The sequence below is a fragment of the Saccopteryx bilineata genome, chromosome 3 (assembly GCF_036850765.1).
Source record: "Saccopteryx bilineata isolate mSacBil1 chromosome 3, mSacBil1_pri_phased_curated, whole genome shotgun sequence".
NCBI classification, from domain to species: Eukaryota; Metazoa; Chordata; class Mammalia; order Chiroptera; family Emballonuridae; genus Saccopteryx; species Saccopteryx bilineata.
The window spans coordinates 419,341-431,745 of NC_089492.1; the positions used below are offsets into that span (position 1 = coordinate 419,341).

At 60.1% G+C, this 12,405-nt stretch overlaps 2 protein-coding genes across 3 annotated transcripts; one reads left to right on the forward strand and one right to left on the reverse strand.

The window, feature by feature from the left end:
• Nucleotides 1–1,092: 1,092 nt before the first annotated feature.
• FOXH1 (forkhead box H1) lies at nucleotides 1,093–2,826 on the forward strand. The gene is made up of 3 exons (XM_066265421.1): nucleotides 1,093–1,449; nucleotides 1,788–1,892; nucleotides 2,008–2,826. The coding sequence occupies exons 1-3, from the start codon at nucleotides 1,276–1,278 to the stop codon at nucleotides 2,824–2,826; spliced, it is 1,098 nt and encodes a 365-aa protein (XP_066121518.1). The 5' UTR covers nucleotides 1,093–1,275.
• Nucleotides 2,827–3,057: 231 nt separating this feature from the next.
• Nucleotides 3,058–12,371, reverse strand: KIFC2 (kinesin family member C2). Of its 2 annotated transcripts, XM_066265370.1 has the most exons (18): nucleotides 11,951–12,370; nucleotides 11,477–11,558; nucleotides 11,171–11,322; nucleotides 10,920–11,073; nucleotides 10,662–10,786; nucleotides 10,520–10,585; nucleotides 10,307–10,435; nucleotides 9,863–9,940; nucleotides 9,639–9,753; nucleotides 9,449–9,558; nucleotides 8,612–8,720; nucleotides 8,344–8,501; nucleotides 5,020–5,124; nucleotides 4,813–4,934; nucleotides 4,588–4,711; nucleotides 4,352–4,481; nucleotides 4,008–4,264; nucleotides 3,060–3,899 (listed from the first exon to the last, which is right to left on the reverse strand). In XM_066265370.1, exons 1-18 carry the CDS (start codon nucleotides 12,047–12,049, stop codon nucleotides 3,639–3,641), a joined length of 2,376 nt encoding a protein of 791 aa, XP_066121467.1. In that variant the 5' UTR covers nucleotides 12,050–12,370; the 3' UTR covers nucleotides 3,060–3,638. The 2 variants fall into 2 exon arrangements, with proteins under 2 accessions (XP_066121466.1, XP_066121467.1); XM_066265369.1 differs by having other exon boundaries at nucleotides 3,058–3,899; nucleotides 4,008–4,481; nucleotides 11,951–12,371.
• Nucleotides 12,372–12,405: the final 34 nt, after the last annotated feature.

Consider the following 12,405-nt stretch of genomic DNA (forward strand, 5'->3'; position numbering starts at 1 on the left):
GGCGCAGTGGATAAAGTGTCGACCTGGAAATGCTGAGGTCGCCGGTTCAAAACCCTGGGCTTGCTTGGTCAAGGCACATATGGGAGTTGATGCTTCCAGCTCCTCCCCCCTTCTCTCTCTCTCTCTGTCTCTCTCTCTCATCTCTAAAAAATGAATAAATAAAATTAAAAAAAAAAAAGAATTGCTTTAAAAAAAAAAAAAAGAAAAAGGTTGAAAATCACTATTCTAGACTAAGCCACAGGACCTGTGACTGCTTGCGAAGCCCTTCTGTGCACCCACATAGAACACATCTGTACTCACTCCCACCCAGAGTTCTGAAGACTTTCCGGGACGGGGACCCATGGAACTGTGTCCTTAAGGCCTGCCCTGAGAAGTAGCCAGTAAACCCCTGCAGCTAGGAGACTTCCTCCATGCACACCAGCCCAGGGCATGGCCCAAGTGCCTGCAAGAAATGAGAGTAGCATTCTCCCTGGGGGGCAACCCCCACAGCATCTGGACCCAGAGGACAAGAAGAGGAGTGAGGCAAGCCTGGCTCCAAGAAGTCCTCTGCGGCTAGGCAGGTCCAGCTCCCTCAGGACCAGTGAGGTGCACAGTTAAATAATGAGGTCAGTTCCCAGGACCAACTGTTGACAGGCACCAAAAGGGGAAGGAAGTGCTCTCCAGGGCCTGGGGAGCCCACTGAGGCCCTGCAGCAGCCCCTGGGAAGACCCCCTTGAATCAACTGTGTCCCTCTGTGTTTCCTGAGGTTTCCTCCAGGAAGCCCTACCAGACCACCACTCAGGTCCTTCCAGCTGCCTGGCCTTGAATTCTGGGTAGGCACCCCTTCCTAGTAGCTTGGCTAGAGCAAATTACTTTCCTGTCTGTTAAATGGGACCCTGAGACCCAGCCCAGACAGACTGATAAAGTAACCAGGGATCATTGGCCCCTTCCGGGGACTTTGTCTTCCTGCTTGTAGGGGATGCCAAAGGCAGCCCAGAGGTGAGAAACGAGTCCTGGGTGGCCGCAGCAACCTCCACTGGAATCTTCCCTGCCCCTCCCTTCCAGATTCACTGAAACCTGCTAATTGTGATAGCCCTCAGCACGTTCCCCTCCCCCACTGCTGTATTCCACCTTCCCTTCGCCTCCCCTCCCCTCCCCCTTCCATCCGAATGATAAAGGACCGGGTCGGCCTGCCCCCACCCGGCCTCAGGCCCTGGCCCTGCTTCATCACACTGCCCCATTGCCCTGCGCCCTCCGCCCAGCCAGGCCCCTGCCCACGTCGCCTACCTCCCCTTCATGGGGCCCTGCAGCAACCCACGCCTAGGACTCCCTGGGGCAGAGTCACCTTCCCAGCTCCCCAAGAGGAGGAAGAAGAGATACCTTCGGCATGACAAGCCCCCCTACACCTACTTGGCCATGATCGCCCTGGTGATCCAGGCCGCTCCGTCCCGCAGGCTGAAGCTAGCCCAGGTGAGAGGGTCCCAGCTCTCCCTCACACTCCGTAGTCGGACCTTTCCCCAGACCCGACCTCCATCTATTTCCAGACTTGGGCTACGGCCCCCGTCCCCACCTGACCCTACCCAACTATGCCCCAGGCCCAGGGGCCAGTCTCTCCGCCACCGGAGAGAGCTGAGGTGCACGGAAGAACCCTTCCCAGTGAGGTGCCCTCTTCTCCCTCGGGCGCACAGGTGTTGGGGGGGCGGCGTAGGGATGCCTCTGAGCCCTGCTGTGGGGGAAGGGCGGAGCTGCCCCATCCGAGTCCGTCCGGGCTCACAGCGCTCGCCTCGCCGGCTGCCCCGCGATTTCAGATCATCCGTCAGGTCCAGGCCGCGTTCCCCTTCTTCAGGGACGACTACGAAGGCTGGAAAGATTCCATCCGCCACAACCTCTCCTCCAACCGATGCTTCCGCAAGGTGGGGCAGGGCGAGGGTCCGAGCTGGAGCCGCGGGCGGGGCGGGGGCGGAAATCCTGAGTATCGGGGATCGGGCGGCCCTACCAAGCTTTCCCCCACTCTAAAACACACACCAGGTGCCCAAGGATCCTGCGAAGCCCAAGGCCAAGGGCAACTTCTGGGCGGTCGACGTGAGCCTGATCCCAGCAGAGGCGCTGAGGCTGCAGAACACGGCCCTGTGCCGGCGCTGGCAGAACAGGGGCGCCCAGGGGACCTTCGCCAAGGACCTGGGCCCCTACGTGTTGCACGGTCGGCCTTATCGACCGCCCAAGCCGCCCAGTCCCCGGCTGCCTACCAGTGAGGGCTTCAGCATAAAGTCTCTGCTGGGGGACCCCGGGGAGGGATCGCCACGGAGCAGCCCAGATCCTGGGGTTAACCTTCCAAGTAAGAAGGAGGTGGTGCCCATGTCACCCCTGCCCTCTGAGAAACCTGTGTGGCCCCTCTGCCCCCTCCCTGGGACCATGAGAGCAGCAGCGGAGGGGGAGGCTTCCCAGGGGGAAACCAGCAGGCCTTCACCCCTCTCCCCGGAGCCCAGAGCCTGGCCCCTTCACTTGCTGCAGGGTACCCCCGACCCTGGGAGACTGTCTGGTGGGGGTCACAGGGCCTCACTTTGGGGGCAACTACCCACCTCCTACTCGCCCATTTACACCCCCAATGTGGTCATGCCCTTGGCCCCATTACCACCCACGTCCTGCCCCCAGTGCCCACCTTCAACCAGCCCAGCCTACTGGGGGGTGGCCCCGGAAACCCATGCCTCCCCAGGGCTGCTCTCAGATCTAGATGCCCTCTTTCGGGGGGTGCCACCCAACAAAAGCATCTATGATGTGTGGGTGAGCCACCCCCGAGAACTGGCTGCCCCCACCCCAGGCTGGCTCCTCTCCTGGTACAGCCTGTGAGACTCCAGAGCAGGGACTCCTTTTCTCTTCCACCCCACCTCCTCCTGCTGCCATTCGCTCGTGTAGGGGAATCAAGGCCAAGAGGACCAAGAAGTGTGGCCACAGGGCTGTGAAACACAAGGCACCAGCCCAGTCCACCAGGTTTATTGAACTGCCCTACAAAGGGTTGTTTCAGGTCTCCCAGGGGCCATGCTGGGAGGATGGGAGGTCCTCAGAGTAGGCTTTCCTGTCCCCTTCCTGGTCCCACCTTCTCTGGCCCTCTGTCCGTCCATCCATCCATCCATCCATCCATCCATCACCATCCATCACCTTCACTCTCTTGGCTCTGGGGTTGGGGGAGGAGAACTTAATGGAGGCTGCAGCCTGAAGTCCTGTCCTCCCTCAACTGTCTGGGAAGAGGGCAGCACCATTTTGGGGAAAGGGCATAGGGAACTGGGACCCTACCTAGTTTTGGTGTGGTGTAGTGAGAAGAAAACAGTAAAGGAATGGAGACCATGTTTTAATGCCGAGTCTGATTTTTGGTGGCAGGGTGGTGACTGGAGTGACTCAGAAACCAGACGGCCAGGCTGCTCTGGGGTCCCTGCTGCGTGGTGGCGACAGCAGCAAATGGTGATAAGGAGGGAGCTGAGAGGCTCAGCCCAGGAGCGGGCAGTCGCTTCCCTCCGCAGAACACTTCTCGCTCGGCGGGGGAGGGGGAACAACTTGAGAGTTTGAGGGCCAGTGAGCCCCAACAGGTCAAGGAGGTTTTGAGGGTGCAGGGACTTTGCTGTCTAGGCCGGCAGAAGTGCAACCCTAGATTTCTTGGGCCCAGACTACGAGAGCAGGTCTTCTGGGGACACTAGAACCAAGCTGGGGCCGGGGCCAGGGCCGGTGCCGGGACTTGGAGGGCTGCCCGGGGACGGTGTGGGGGTGCAGGGGGTCCCAGTAAGTGGTGTCTCGGTGCTGAGGGAAGAGGGCGTCCCAGAGCGCGGGGCCCGGCGGCGCCGAGCGGGCCCCAACTCCACTTGGCCCACTCGCTCAGCGAACTTGAGCGAGCACACGGTCTCGCCCAGGTCCTCAGGCCGCGTGGAGATCTGTGTGGAGGAGCAAGGCTGGTGGGCGGGCCCCCGAGTGGGCGGTGCCTGGCATGCAAACCGACCTCCCGCGGCCCGATGTCCCCGCGCAGCGCCGCCGGCGCCCACCTGCAGCAGCAGCACCGCGGTGGCGCCGGGGCCGAGCGCAGGCTGAAGCAAGCGCGTGAGCTGCGAATCGCGGAAGGGCACGTGTGGCCGGTGGGCCCGCAGCGCGGCCATCACGCCTCCCAGAGCCAGCAGCGAGCGGTTGATGGTTCGGGCTTCCCGCAGACGCTGGGCGTCGTCACGGTCTCCCCGCGCCCGGCAGACGGCCCCGGCCTTCCAGGCACGCTCGGATCCCGCTAGGTCTACCAGGTGCAGCGTGCCTGCAGGGGCGAGTGAGCCTACGTGGAGGGCACTGCAATCTCCGGTGCTGGGAGGCCCTCTGCAGGGCAGGGCACCGGCCGTGGTACCTGCGGTTCCTGAACCGCGTGGTGGGGACGCTGCCCGCAGCGTCAGCGTAACCAGGGCGTGCGAGCGGGAGCTGTGCTGGTTCATGGCGGTGGCAGCGGTGGCCCGGTTGCTTCTTCCCAGACTCAGCATCTGGAGGATGTAACAACAGGGCTTGGCCTGCTGCAGGGTCCACGCCCTCAGGTGCGAGCACAAGCCAGGGCTTTGGAGGGCTGTGGGGCCCATTCAGCGGCCTTACCTGGTGCAGTGTCTCCAGGTTAGGCACATCCCAGTACGTGAGGCCAGCCACTTGAATTCCTCCCTGACCGGATGGGCCCTGCCTCACGGCCAAGCGCTCAGGAGGCCCTGGTGCTAGGAGGTCCCTGGTGAAAAAAGGTGAAGATTTGGATAAGGGGTTCTTGGCGGTGTGGGGCCAGGGCCGGAGGAGGTAGGGCAGCAAGAAGGAGCCAGGGACAACCCTGACCTGACAGCCTCGTTGTAGATTTCCACCATGCTGAGGGTCACACGGTGCTGCCCTGCAGTCCTCATCTCCCGGAAAAGTGACTGCAGTGCCCTAGGAGCTATGCCAGGGTCCTCAGGTGGGCCCTGGAGATGGGGTGGGGTGCCACATGGGGCTCATATCCCAGCGCCTACCCCAGAAGCCACCCACAGCCCCCTCCCTCTTTCACACCTCCATGCTGTAGGTCTTCCCGGTCCCAGTCTGACCGTAGGTGAAAATGCAGACACTGTAGCCTTGGAGGCAGGACAGCACAGTGGGTTCCAGCTCCCTGAAGACCTACAGGTAGGGGTGGAGGAGTACTGGGTCCTGGGCCTGGGGCAGAGTGTGACTAAAGCTTGATTTGCCTGGGAGGATGGCTCTGGGGAAGGTCCACTGGAAGGCTGGGTCTCCCGCTGGGCAGAGGAGGCTCCCTGGAGAAGGTGACATTTGCAAGAATTTGCCAGATAGAGGGAGGGACGTGACAGGAAGAAGGAACAGGTCTGCAGAGTATTGGAGTCCTGGCGACCACTTGAGAGGCCCAGGAAGAGCAGTCAAGAACACAAATGATGGACCTGACCGGTGGTGGTGGTGGAGTGGATAGTGTCATCCTGGGACGCTGAGAACCCAAGTTCGCCGGCTTGAGCATGGGGTTACTGGCTTGAGCGTGAGATCATAGAAAGGGCCTGACCGGGCGGTGGCGCAGTGGATAGAATGTCGGACTGGGATGCAGAGGACCCAGGTTCGAGACCCCGAGGTCACCAGCTTGAGCGCGGGCTCATCTGGTTTGAGCAATAAGCCCACCAGCTTGAACCCAAGGTTGCTGGCTCCAACAAGGGGTTACTTGGTCTGCTGAAGGCCCACGGTCAAGGCACATATGAGAAAGCAATCAATGAATAACTAAGTTGTTGCAACGTGCAATGAAAAACTAATGATTGATGCTTCTCATCTCTCTCCGTTCCTGTCTGTCTATCCCTCTCTCTGACTCTCTCTCTGTTTCTGTAAAAAAAAAAAAGAAAGGATCCCATGGTCACTGGCTTGAGCAAGGGGTCATTGGCTCTATTGGAGACCCTAGCTCCAGTGTCTCATATAAGACATGTATGAGAAGCAATTAATGAACAACTAAAGTGACACAACTATGAGTTGATGCTTCTCATCTTTCCTGCTGGTCTTTCTCCCAAAAAGGAACAACAATAGAAAACACTGACCTGTGGTGGCGCAGTGGATAAAGCGTCGACCTGGAAATGCTGAGGTCGCCTGTTCGAAACCCTAGGCTTGCTTGGTCAAGGCACATATGGGAGTTGATACTTCCAGCTCCTCCCCCCCCTTCTCTCTTTCTGTCTCTCCCTCTCCTCTCTAAAAAAAAATGAATTAAAAAAAAAAAAAAAGCCTGACCAGGCGGTGGCGCAGTGGATAGAGCGTCAGACTGGGATGCAGAAGACCCAGGTTCGAGACCCCGAGGTCACCAGCTTGAGCGTGGGTTCATCTGGTTTGAGCAAAAATTCACCAGCTTAGACCCAAGGTCGCTGGCTCAAGGGGTTACTCGGTCTGCTGAAGACCCACGGTCAAGGCACATATGAGAAAGCAATTAATGAACAACTAAGGTGTCGCAACAAAAAACTAATGATTGATGCTTCTCATCTCTCTCCGTTCCTGTCTGTCTGTCCCTGTCCATCCCTCACTCTGACTCTCTCTGTCTCTGTAAAAAAATAAAATAAAATAAATAAAAATAATTAAAAAAAAAAAAAAGCAAAAAAAAAAAAAAAAACCGGGTTCGATTCCCGGCCAGGGCACACAGGAGAAGCGCCCATTTGCTTCTCCACCCCTCCGCCGCGCTTTCCTCTCTGTCTCTCTCTTCCCCTCCCGCAGCCAAGGCTCCATTGGAGCCAAGATGGCCCGGGCGCTGGGCATGGCTCTGTGGCCTCCGCCTCAGGCGCTAGAGTGGCTCTGGTCGCAATATGGCGACGCCCAGGATGGGCAGAGCATCGCCCCCTGGGGGGCAGAGCACCGCCCCTGGTGGGCGTGCCGGGTGGATCCCGGTCGGGCGCATGCGGGAGTCTGTCTGACTGTCTCTCCCTGTTTCCAGCTTCAGAAAAATGAAAAAAAAAAAAAAAAAAAAAAAAGAACCTGAACACGGCCTCCCTGCCAGGCTCAAACCCCCGGGAGTGAGCGCCTAGGTTTCCCCTCACAGGAAGCAATGACTAGAGTGGCACCCCTGTGGTGAGGGTTAAGGGGGAGTGTGTCTACCCAGGGCTACAGTCCTGCTTGCCACACAAAGGATGAGCCCAGAAAGGCCCTGTGGGTGGGGCTTGGGGGATGGTGGCCCACCAGGATTGCTGGGCCCTGGAAGGGTGCAAAAGGCTGCTGAGGGGGAAACGGAGCTGGGACTTGGGTCCTGTTGGTATCTAGACACCAACAGAATTCTTTTGAGCACAGAAGGCTGGTAACTTAGCTGGCAGTTCTGCTGGAAGTGTTGGCTGCTGGCCATGAGGACAGAATCCAGAATTACAATTTGGCCACTAAGACTCCATCACTGGAAGCACTGGGGGTAACAGTGATGCCACTGCAGACATGTGGAACAGTGATAAATACCTTCTGTTCTTCCATTCAGGCATTTGGAGGGCCCTGCCCAGTACAAGGGGCCCCTTGGGCTGGGCTGCAGTTTAGGGTGGGGGCTGAGGTGGAGGTAGTGTGTCGGATAAACAAGTAGGCAGAAAACAACGGTGGTACCCCAGGAAGTGTGGGAGGGAGGCCTGGCCACCCTCTGAAGCCAACAGGGGTCTGGTCTCCTCCGACTCCGCCCATGGCCTAATCCCTTTCTGGGTCAGCCTCCATTTCCTGAGCTATGGAAGCTCTAGCAGCAAAATTTCTGTGCAGCCAAGGGCATGTGTGAAGTAAGGTGGTGGTGGGCTGCGTTAAGCCTCTGGTTTTCCACTGGGTCTGGCAGAAAAGGGGGGGGGGTAAGGAGGGTAGGACCTGCACAGGGCAGCGGAGAGTGCAGAGGCTAGAGGCTCCCCGTTGTTTGCCGGGGTCCGGCTCTGTGCTCTTGGCCACAGAGCAAGGAGGGTGCCTATCCTCACAGCTGGTGGACTCAGGACCCAGGCCCGAGGAGTAAGCAGCCAATGACACCTGGGGAAGGAGGTCACAGGACTCTCCCCACCCCAGCACCCCAACTATGCTCCCCAGACAGCTCTATATGAGCCGTGACCATCACTCAAACAGGTTCATTTCCTCCGTTTCCTGGCAAAAAAAAAATTGTTTTTTAAATGTTCACCTTTCTATCTAAGCCAGATTTGTTTCCCCTGGGCCTGCAGAGCTTAGTAGGGGGCATGGAGAGAAGACCCTGGAAGGAACCAAGGTGCCCAGCTCAGCCGCCAGTCTTGCCTCCCAGACTCCCCTTCCCTCCCCTGCGGGAATCTAGCCACTCTTGGTTCTGAGAGGGCAGAACGACAGGGAAGGGGGACCAGAGCCCTTGGGGACTCTGAGGGAGTCAACACAGGCGTCAGGGTGGAGCATCACCTCCTCCTGGCTGGCATCTGGAGGGAAGACCCAGTCCAGGCGGAAGCGACGCCGGTGCCCTCGATAGCAGGTGGTGACCGTGCCACCTGGGCCAGGCTCCGAGCTCACCAGGCTACAGGGCGTCCCTGGCTTCAACCGACACAGCACACGGATGTTTCCTGGGGCAGAGAGAAGGTCACTGGCTGCCTCTCAGGCCCTGAAGTATGGGAAGAGACTCCAGTTTCTCCAGGCCGCTCCTCCCACGCCGCTGCTCCTCAAGTGACCGTACCCTTGAGCTCCAGTAGCCGCTCTGGGCATCCAGGTGGGGGCCCTTGCTGCTCCTCAGGGAGCCGGGTCCCGGCCCCGCTGGCTGACAATGCCCCCAGGGCCCAGGATACCTGGGAGAACAGGGATATGAGTAAGGCAGTGGGGGCCAGCCCTGGATGGTTGGCTCAGTGGTGGAGTCCCCCTTCTCTCACTTCCCCTCCACAGCCGTGGCTCCACTGGCTTGAGTGTGTGGGTCCGGGGCGCTGAGGATGGCTCCTTGGAGCTTCTGCCTCAGGCACTAAAAATAGCTCAATTATGAACATGGCCCCAGATGGGCAGAGCATCAGCCTCAGACAGGCGTTGCCAGGTTGATCCTGGTCGGGCTGCACATGAGAGTCTATCTCCCCTCCTCTCACTTGGGAAAAGAAGGTAAAAAAGGCAGTGTGAGGCAGCTAAGGAGCTGTGGTGTGGTGCTGAGGGCAATATGAAGCCACTGTGTGGCCATCAACTGTGGTAAGCCACCACTTTCAGTGGCTTCGGGCCCCTAGGCATCATTCAATGGGGCTGGGATGGAACCCGCAAGTCAGGAGGACCATGGGTAAAGGATGTCCTCTGTCTCTTCTGGGCTTGACAGTTTGTGAGGGATTCACTATCACCCTGGTTTGCACAGGACAAAAGCGAAAGCCTGAAGTGTGGTCACACCCTGGCTCGCAGGATCTGACCAGGTTCCAGAAGCTACAACCTCCATTAGAGCAGGTGGCTCCCAGGGGCTGGGACAGGAGAAAGGAGGGGTTCTCTAAGGGAAGAACATGACCAGGCTGCCCCAAGAGCATACAGTGAAGGAATAGGTGGTCCTGACCTGGCCCTGGGCCTCGCTCAGTGAACCCTGACAGCTCTGGGTAAAGGTGCTGACCAGGCCTCGGAGGTCCCCACAGCCCTGACGCAGGCTGGCCATGCGTGCCCGGAGTCCTGGTGGGGAAGGTGGTTGTGAGGGAAAGACCAGACAGAGCCCATGGCCTTCCCCACGAGTCCCCAGCCCTGGGCCTTACCTGCAAGCTGCCTGTGCACCTGCTGCAGCTCCCTTCTGCAGCTCTGCTCCATCTCCTGCTGGAGCTCCTGGAGGGCCCCCCGAAGGCCCTGCAGCTGCACCTCCTGCACCCCCAGCTGCCCCACCCAACCCCTGTCACTGAGGAAATAGGCACTTACCAGCCCCTGCCTCAGAGATCCCTCTCCCAATGCCTCAGTCTTCCCAGCCCCTGGGCCCGGTACCCACCTGGACTCGGAGGGCTTCTGTGGCACCCTGGGCCTCCCGGAGCTGGCCCTGGAGCTCCACCAGGGCCTCTGCCTCCTCCTGCAGGAGAGGTGGGAGCCACGTGAGCAATGGGACCAGGAGGAAATGGGGGGGCATTCTAGCAGCCCCATCTCACAGGAAGGTAAATTAGGTCAACAGGGGCAGGCAGAACCAGTCACAGATCCATGCAGGGCTTTCCCACAAGTCCCTTGTAAGCCTACAAGTCCCTTGCAAGCCTGGGGTCAGTCACTCAGAGGAGCCATGGTGTGGGGGGGATGACTGGGGGTCCTACCACAGGCATTAGTATCTTCGAGGGGGCTGCCCTGGGCTTGTCTATACTTCTAGCCCAGGCTCTGGAAGGTCAGAGAGCACTCCTGCTTCTGTCCCAGAGAGCACCAGGTCAGTAGCAGCTCAGAAGCAGACTACCTGGGGGGCCCTGGTAGGGGAGCCAGGACCCCAGTGCCTCAGGAGGTCCTGAGTGAAGACCAGGCTCTGTTTCAAGGCCTCATTCTCCAGGGTGAGATGCTGAACCCTTTTCTCGGAGTCTGTGGCCCCCTGGAGAAGAAGAAGCCCTCTGGACTCACCTGAAAGCCCCGGCCCCCTCCTGCCCCCTGCTTGACCCCAGCCCAGCAGCCTCACCACTCCAAGGCGCAGTCGGCCCAGGCCCTCCTCCTGCAGATCCAGCTGCTGCCTCAGCTCCTCCAGCTGGGAAGGAGAAGGGAGGTAGGTGGAGCACCTCCTTCCAGACTACCTCGTTCCCACAGCCTCCTGGGACCCTCACCTGTCCAAGGATGAGGTGCTCCAGCCGCTGCCAAGCTCTCTGGTCCTCCTCCAACTGGACGGGGTGCTGTCCATGGGCCTCATCCCTCGGTGAAAGGGAAGGGCTTTCTTCTTGGGTTGTGGGTCCTGGGGTGGGGACAGTTAGGAGTGACTTGAGTTCTCTGGCCTAAAAGGGGGACAACCTCAGAAGGGCTTGGGAACCCCACACACCAGGTTCTGGTAGGCTTCACTCTCTCTACACATTCCCTTTGCAACTCACTACTTTCTGATGCACCAGCAGGAGTGGGGGGCTGCACCCCAGACTCTGGCTGAGTTGCCTGGGGCAGGGCCTGCCTCCCCCTTGGGCTCCGAATCCATGCCAGGAGGGCCAAGAGGTGACCAATTATGGTCAACAACGGGGGGACATCACCAGGCTGTAAAGGAGACAAGGATCAGAATGTGGGAGACTAAAGGGGGGCCGGGGGATGTGGAAGCCAAGACTACAGGAGAAAGGACCCTTGGCCCGCTCACCTTGCTCGGATCGGGTGGACACCCGCAGCTCTCTTCCGCCCCCAGCTGGACGGAGAGGAACTCAGCAAGACGCACGAGAGCGTCCTCCAGAGAGACCTCCGCCCGGCGGCCCTCGGCTCCCCCTCCCGGGCCATCTTCTGATTCCGAGCAGCCTGCGAGGCCAGGTGGTGGGAGAGGAGGCGTGCAGAGTTACGTGCTGGAGGCTAGGCCACCAGATGGCAACTGCGGGGGTCTCCCTCCCACTGAGGTCAGGGACACCTCCACTTCTCTCCGGGTGCAGCGCTCCGGAGGCACGAGAGCACCTACCAACCAGGCTAGTCAGCTCGGTCCATAGTTCTGGAGGGGGCTGGTCAGGGCGGCGGCGACCCCCGGGCTTGCAGCGGGCACTCTAGGGAGGGAGCGAGGGGAGCGCCTGAAGAGACCCCTCCCCCTTCCCCCGCAGCCTCCCTCCGGGAACTGGGCTAAGGGGCTCGGCCTGAGGTCACTGCTTGATGCTCTAGCCGAAGAGCTCGTAGGAAAGCCCAAAGGTTGCCGGTTCAATTCCCCAGTCAGGGCACACATACAAGAACACCTGTCTCTGTCTCTGTCTCTCTCCCTTCCTCCCTTCCTCTCTCACTAAAATCAATAAATAAAAATGAAAAAGAAAGAAACACCAGAGATCCTCCGCACGGACCCTCCTCTACAGCATCAGTGCCGGGAGATAGATCTACGCTGCTTGGGCCTGCACAACCCGTTCTCAGGCAGGGGGCCGCCGGCCGCGCCGCGTCCGCCCCCGCTCACCGGAGCGGGGTCCCTGGGGTCGGCGGCAACCCTGGTCGCGCCATCCCTGCGGAAGAGGCTGTAGAAGATGTAGATGAGCAGCGAGTAGAAGGCGTACATGGGAGCGCGGGGCGGCAGAGGGCCCGGCTTCGCGCCGCCCCGCGTCCCCGCGCCCGGACTCGGCGCTCTCCCGCAGCACAGCCGGTGCGCATGCTCGCGGCGGCCGCCCCCACGGCCCGGCTCCCGCCCGTGGAGGGCGTACGCCCGAGGAAAGGGGTGCCATAGACAGGTGTCCCCGGGGCCACACCGGACACCTGCCTTGCAATGCACCCCCGCCCCTACTTCGTGGAGAACCCAGGCTGAGACAGCCCACGGACCCCGCACCCTCTTTTCTCAGAACCCATCCCAGCCCTGGCGGAGGCCCCCACTGCTCCTGTCCCGTCGAGTCATCAGCCCACGGGCATCCTCCCTCTCGA

Bases quoted from the DNA above. Each gene is read 5' to 3' on its own strand.
- FOXH1 (XM_066265421.1), top strand. From the start codon at position 1,276: ATGGGGCCCTGCAGCAACCCACGCCTAGGACTCCCTGGGGCAGAGTCA. The intron at 1,450-1,787 runs GTGAGAGGGTCC...CCGCGATTTCAG, and splicing joins GCAGGCTGAAGCTAGCCCAG to ATCATCCGTCAGGTCCAGGC. The intron at 1,893-2,007 runs GTGGGGCAGGGC...AACACACACCAG, and splicing joins CCAACCGATGCTTCCGCAAG to GTGCCCAAGGATCCTGCGAA.
- KIFC2 (XM_066265369.1), bottom strand. From the start codon at position 12,049: ATGTACGCCTTCTACTCGCTGCTCATCTACATCTTCTACAGCCTCTTC. The intron at 11,323-11,476 runs GTAGGTGCTCTC...CTGGCCTCGCAG, and splicing joins CGAGCTGACTAGCCTGGTTG to GCTGCTCGGAATCAGAAGAT. The intron at 10,586-10,661 runs GTGAGGGTCCCA...TCTCCTTCCCAG, and splicing joins AGCACCTCATCCTTGGACAG to CTGGAGGAGCTGAGGCAGCA.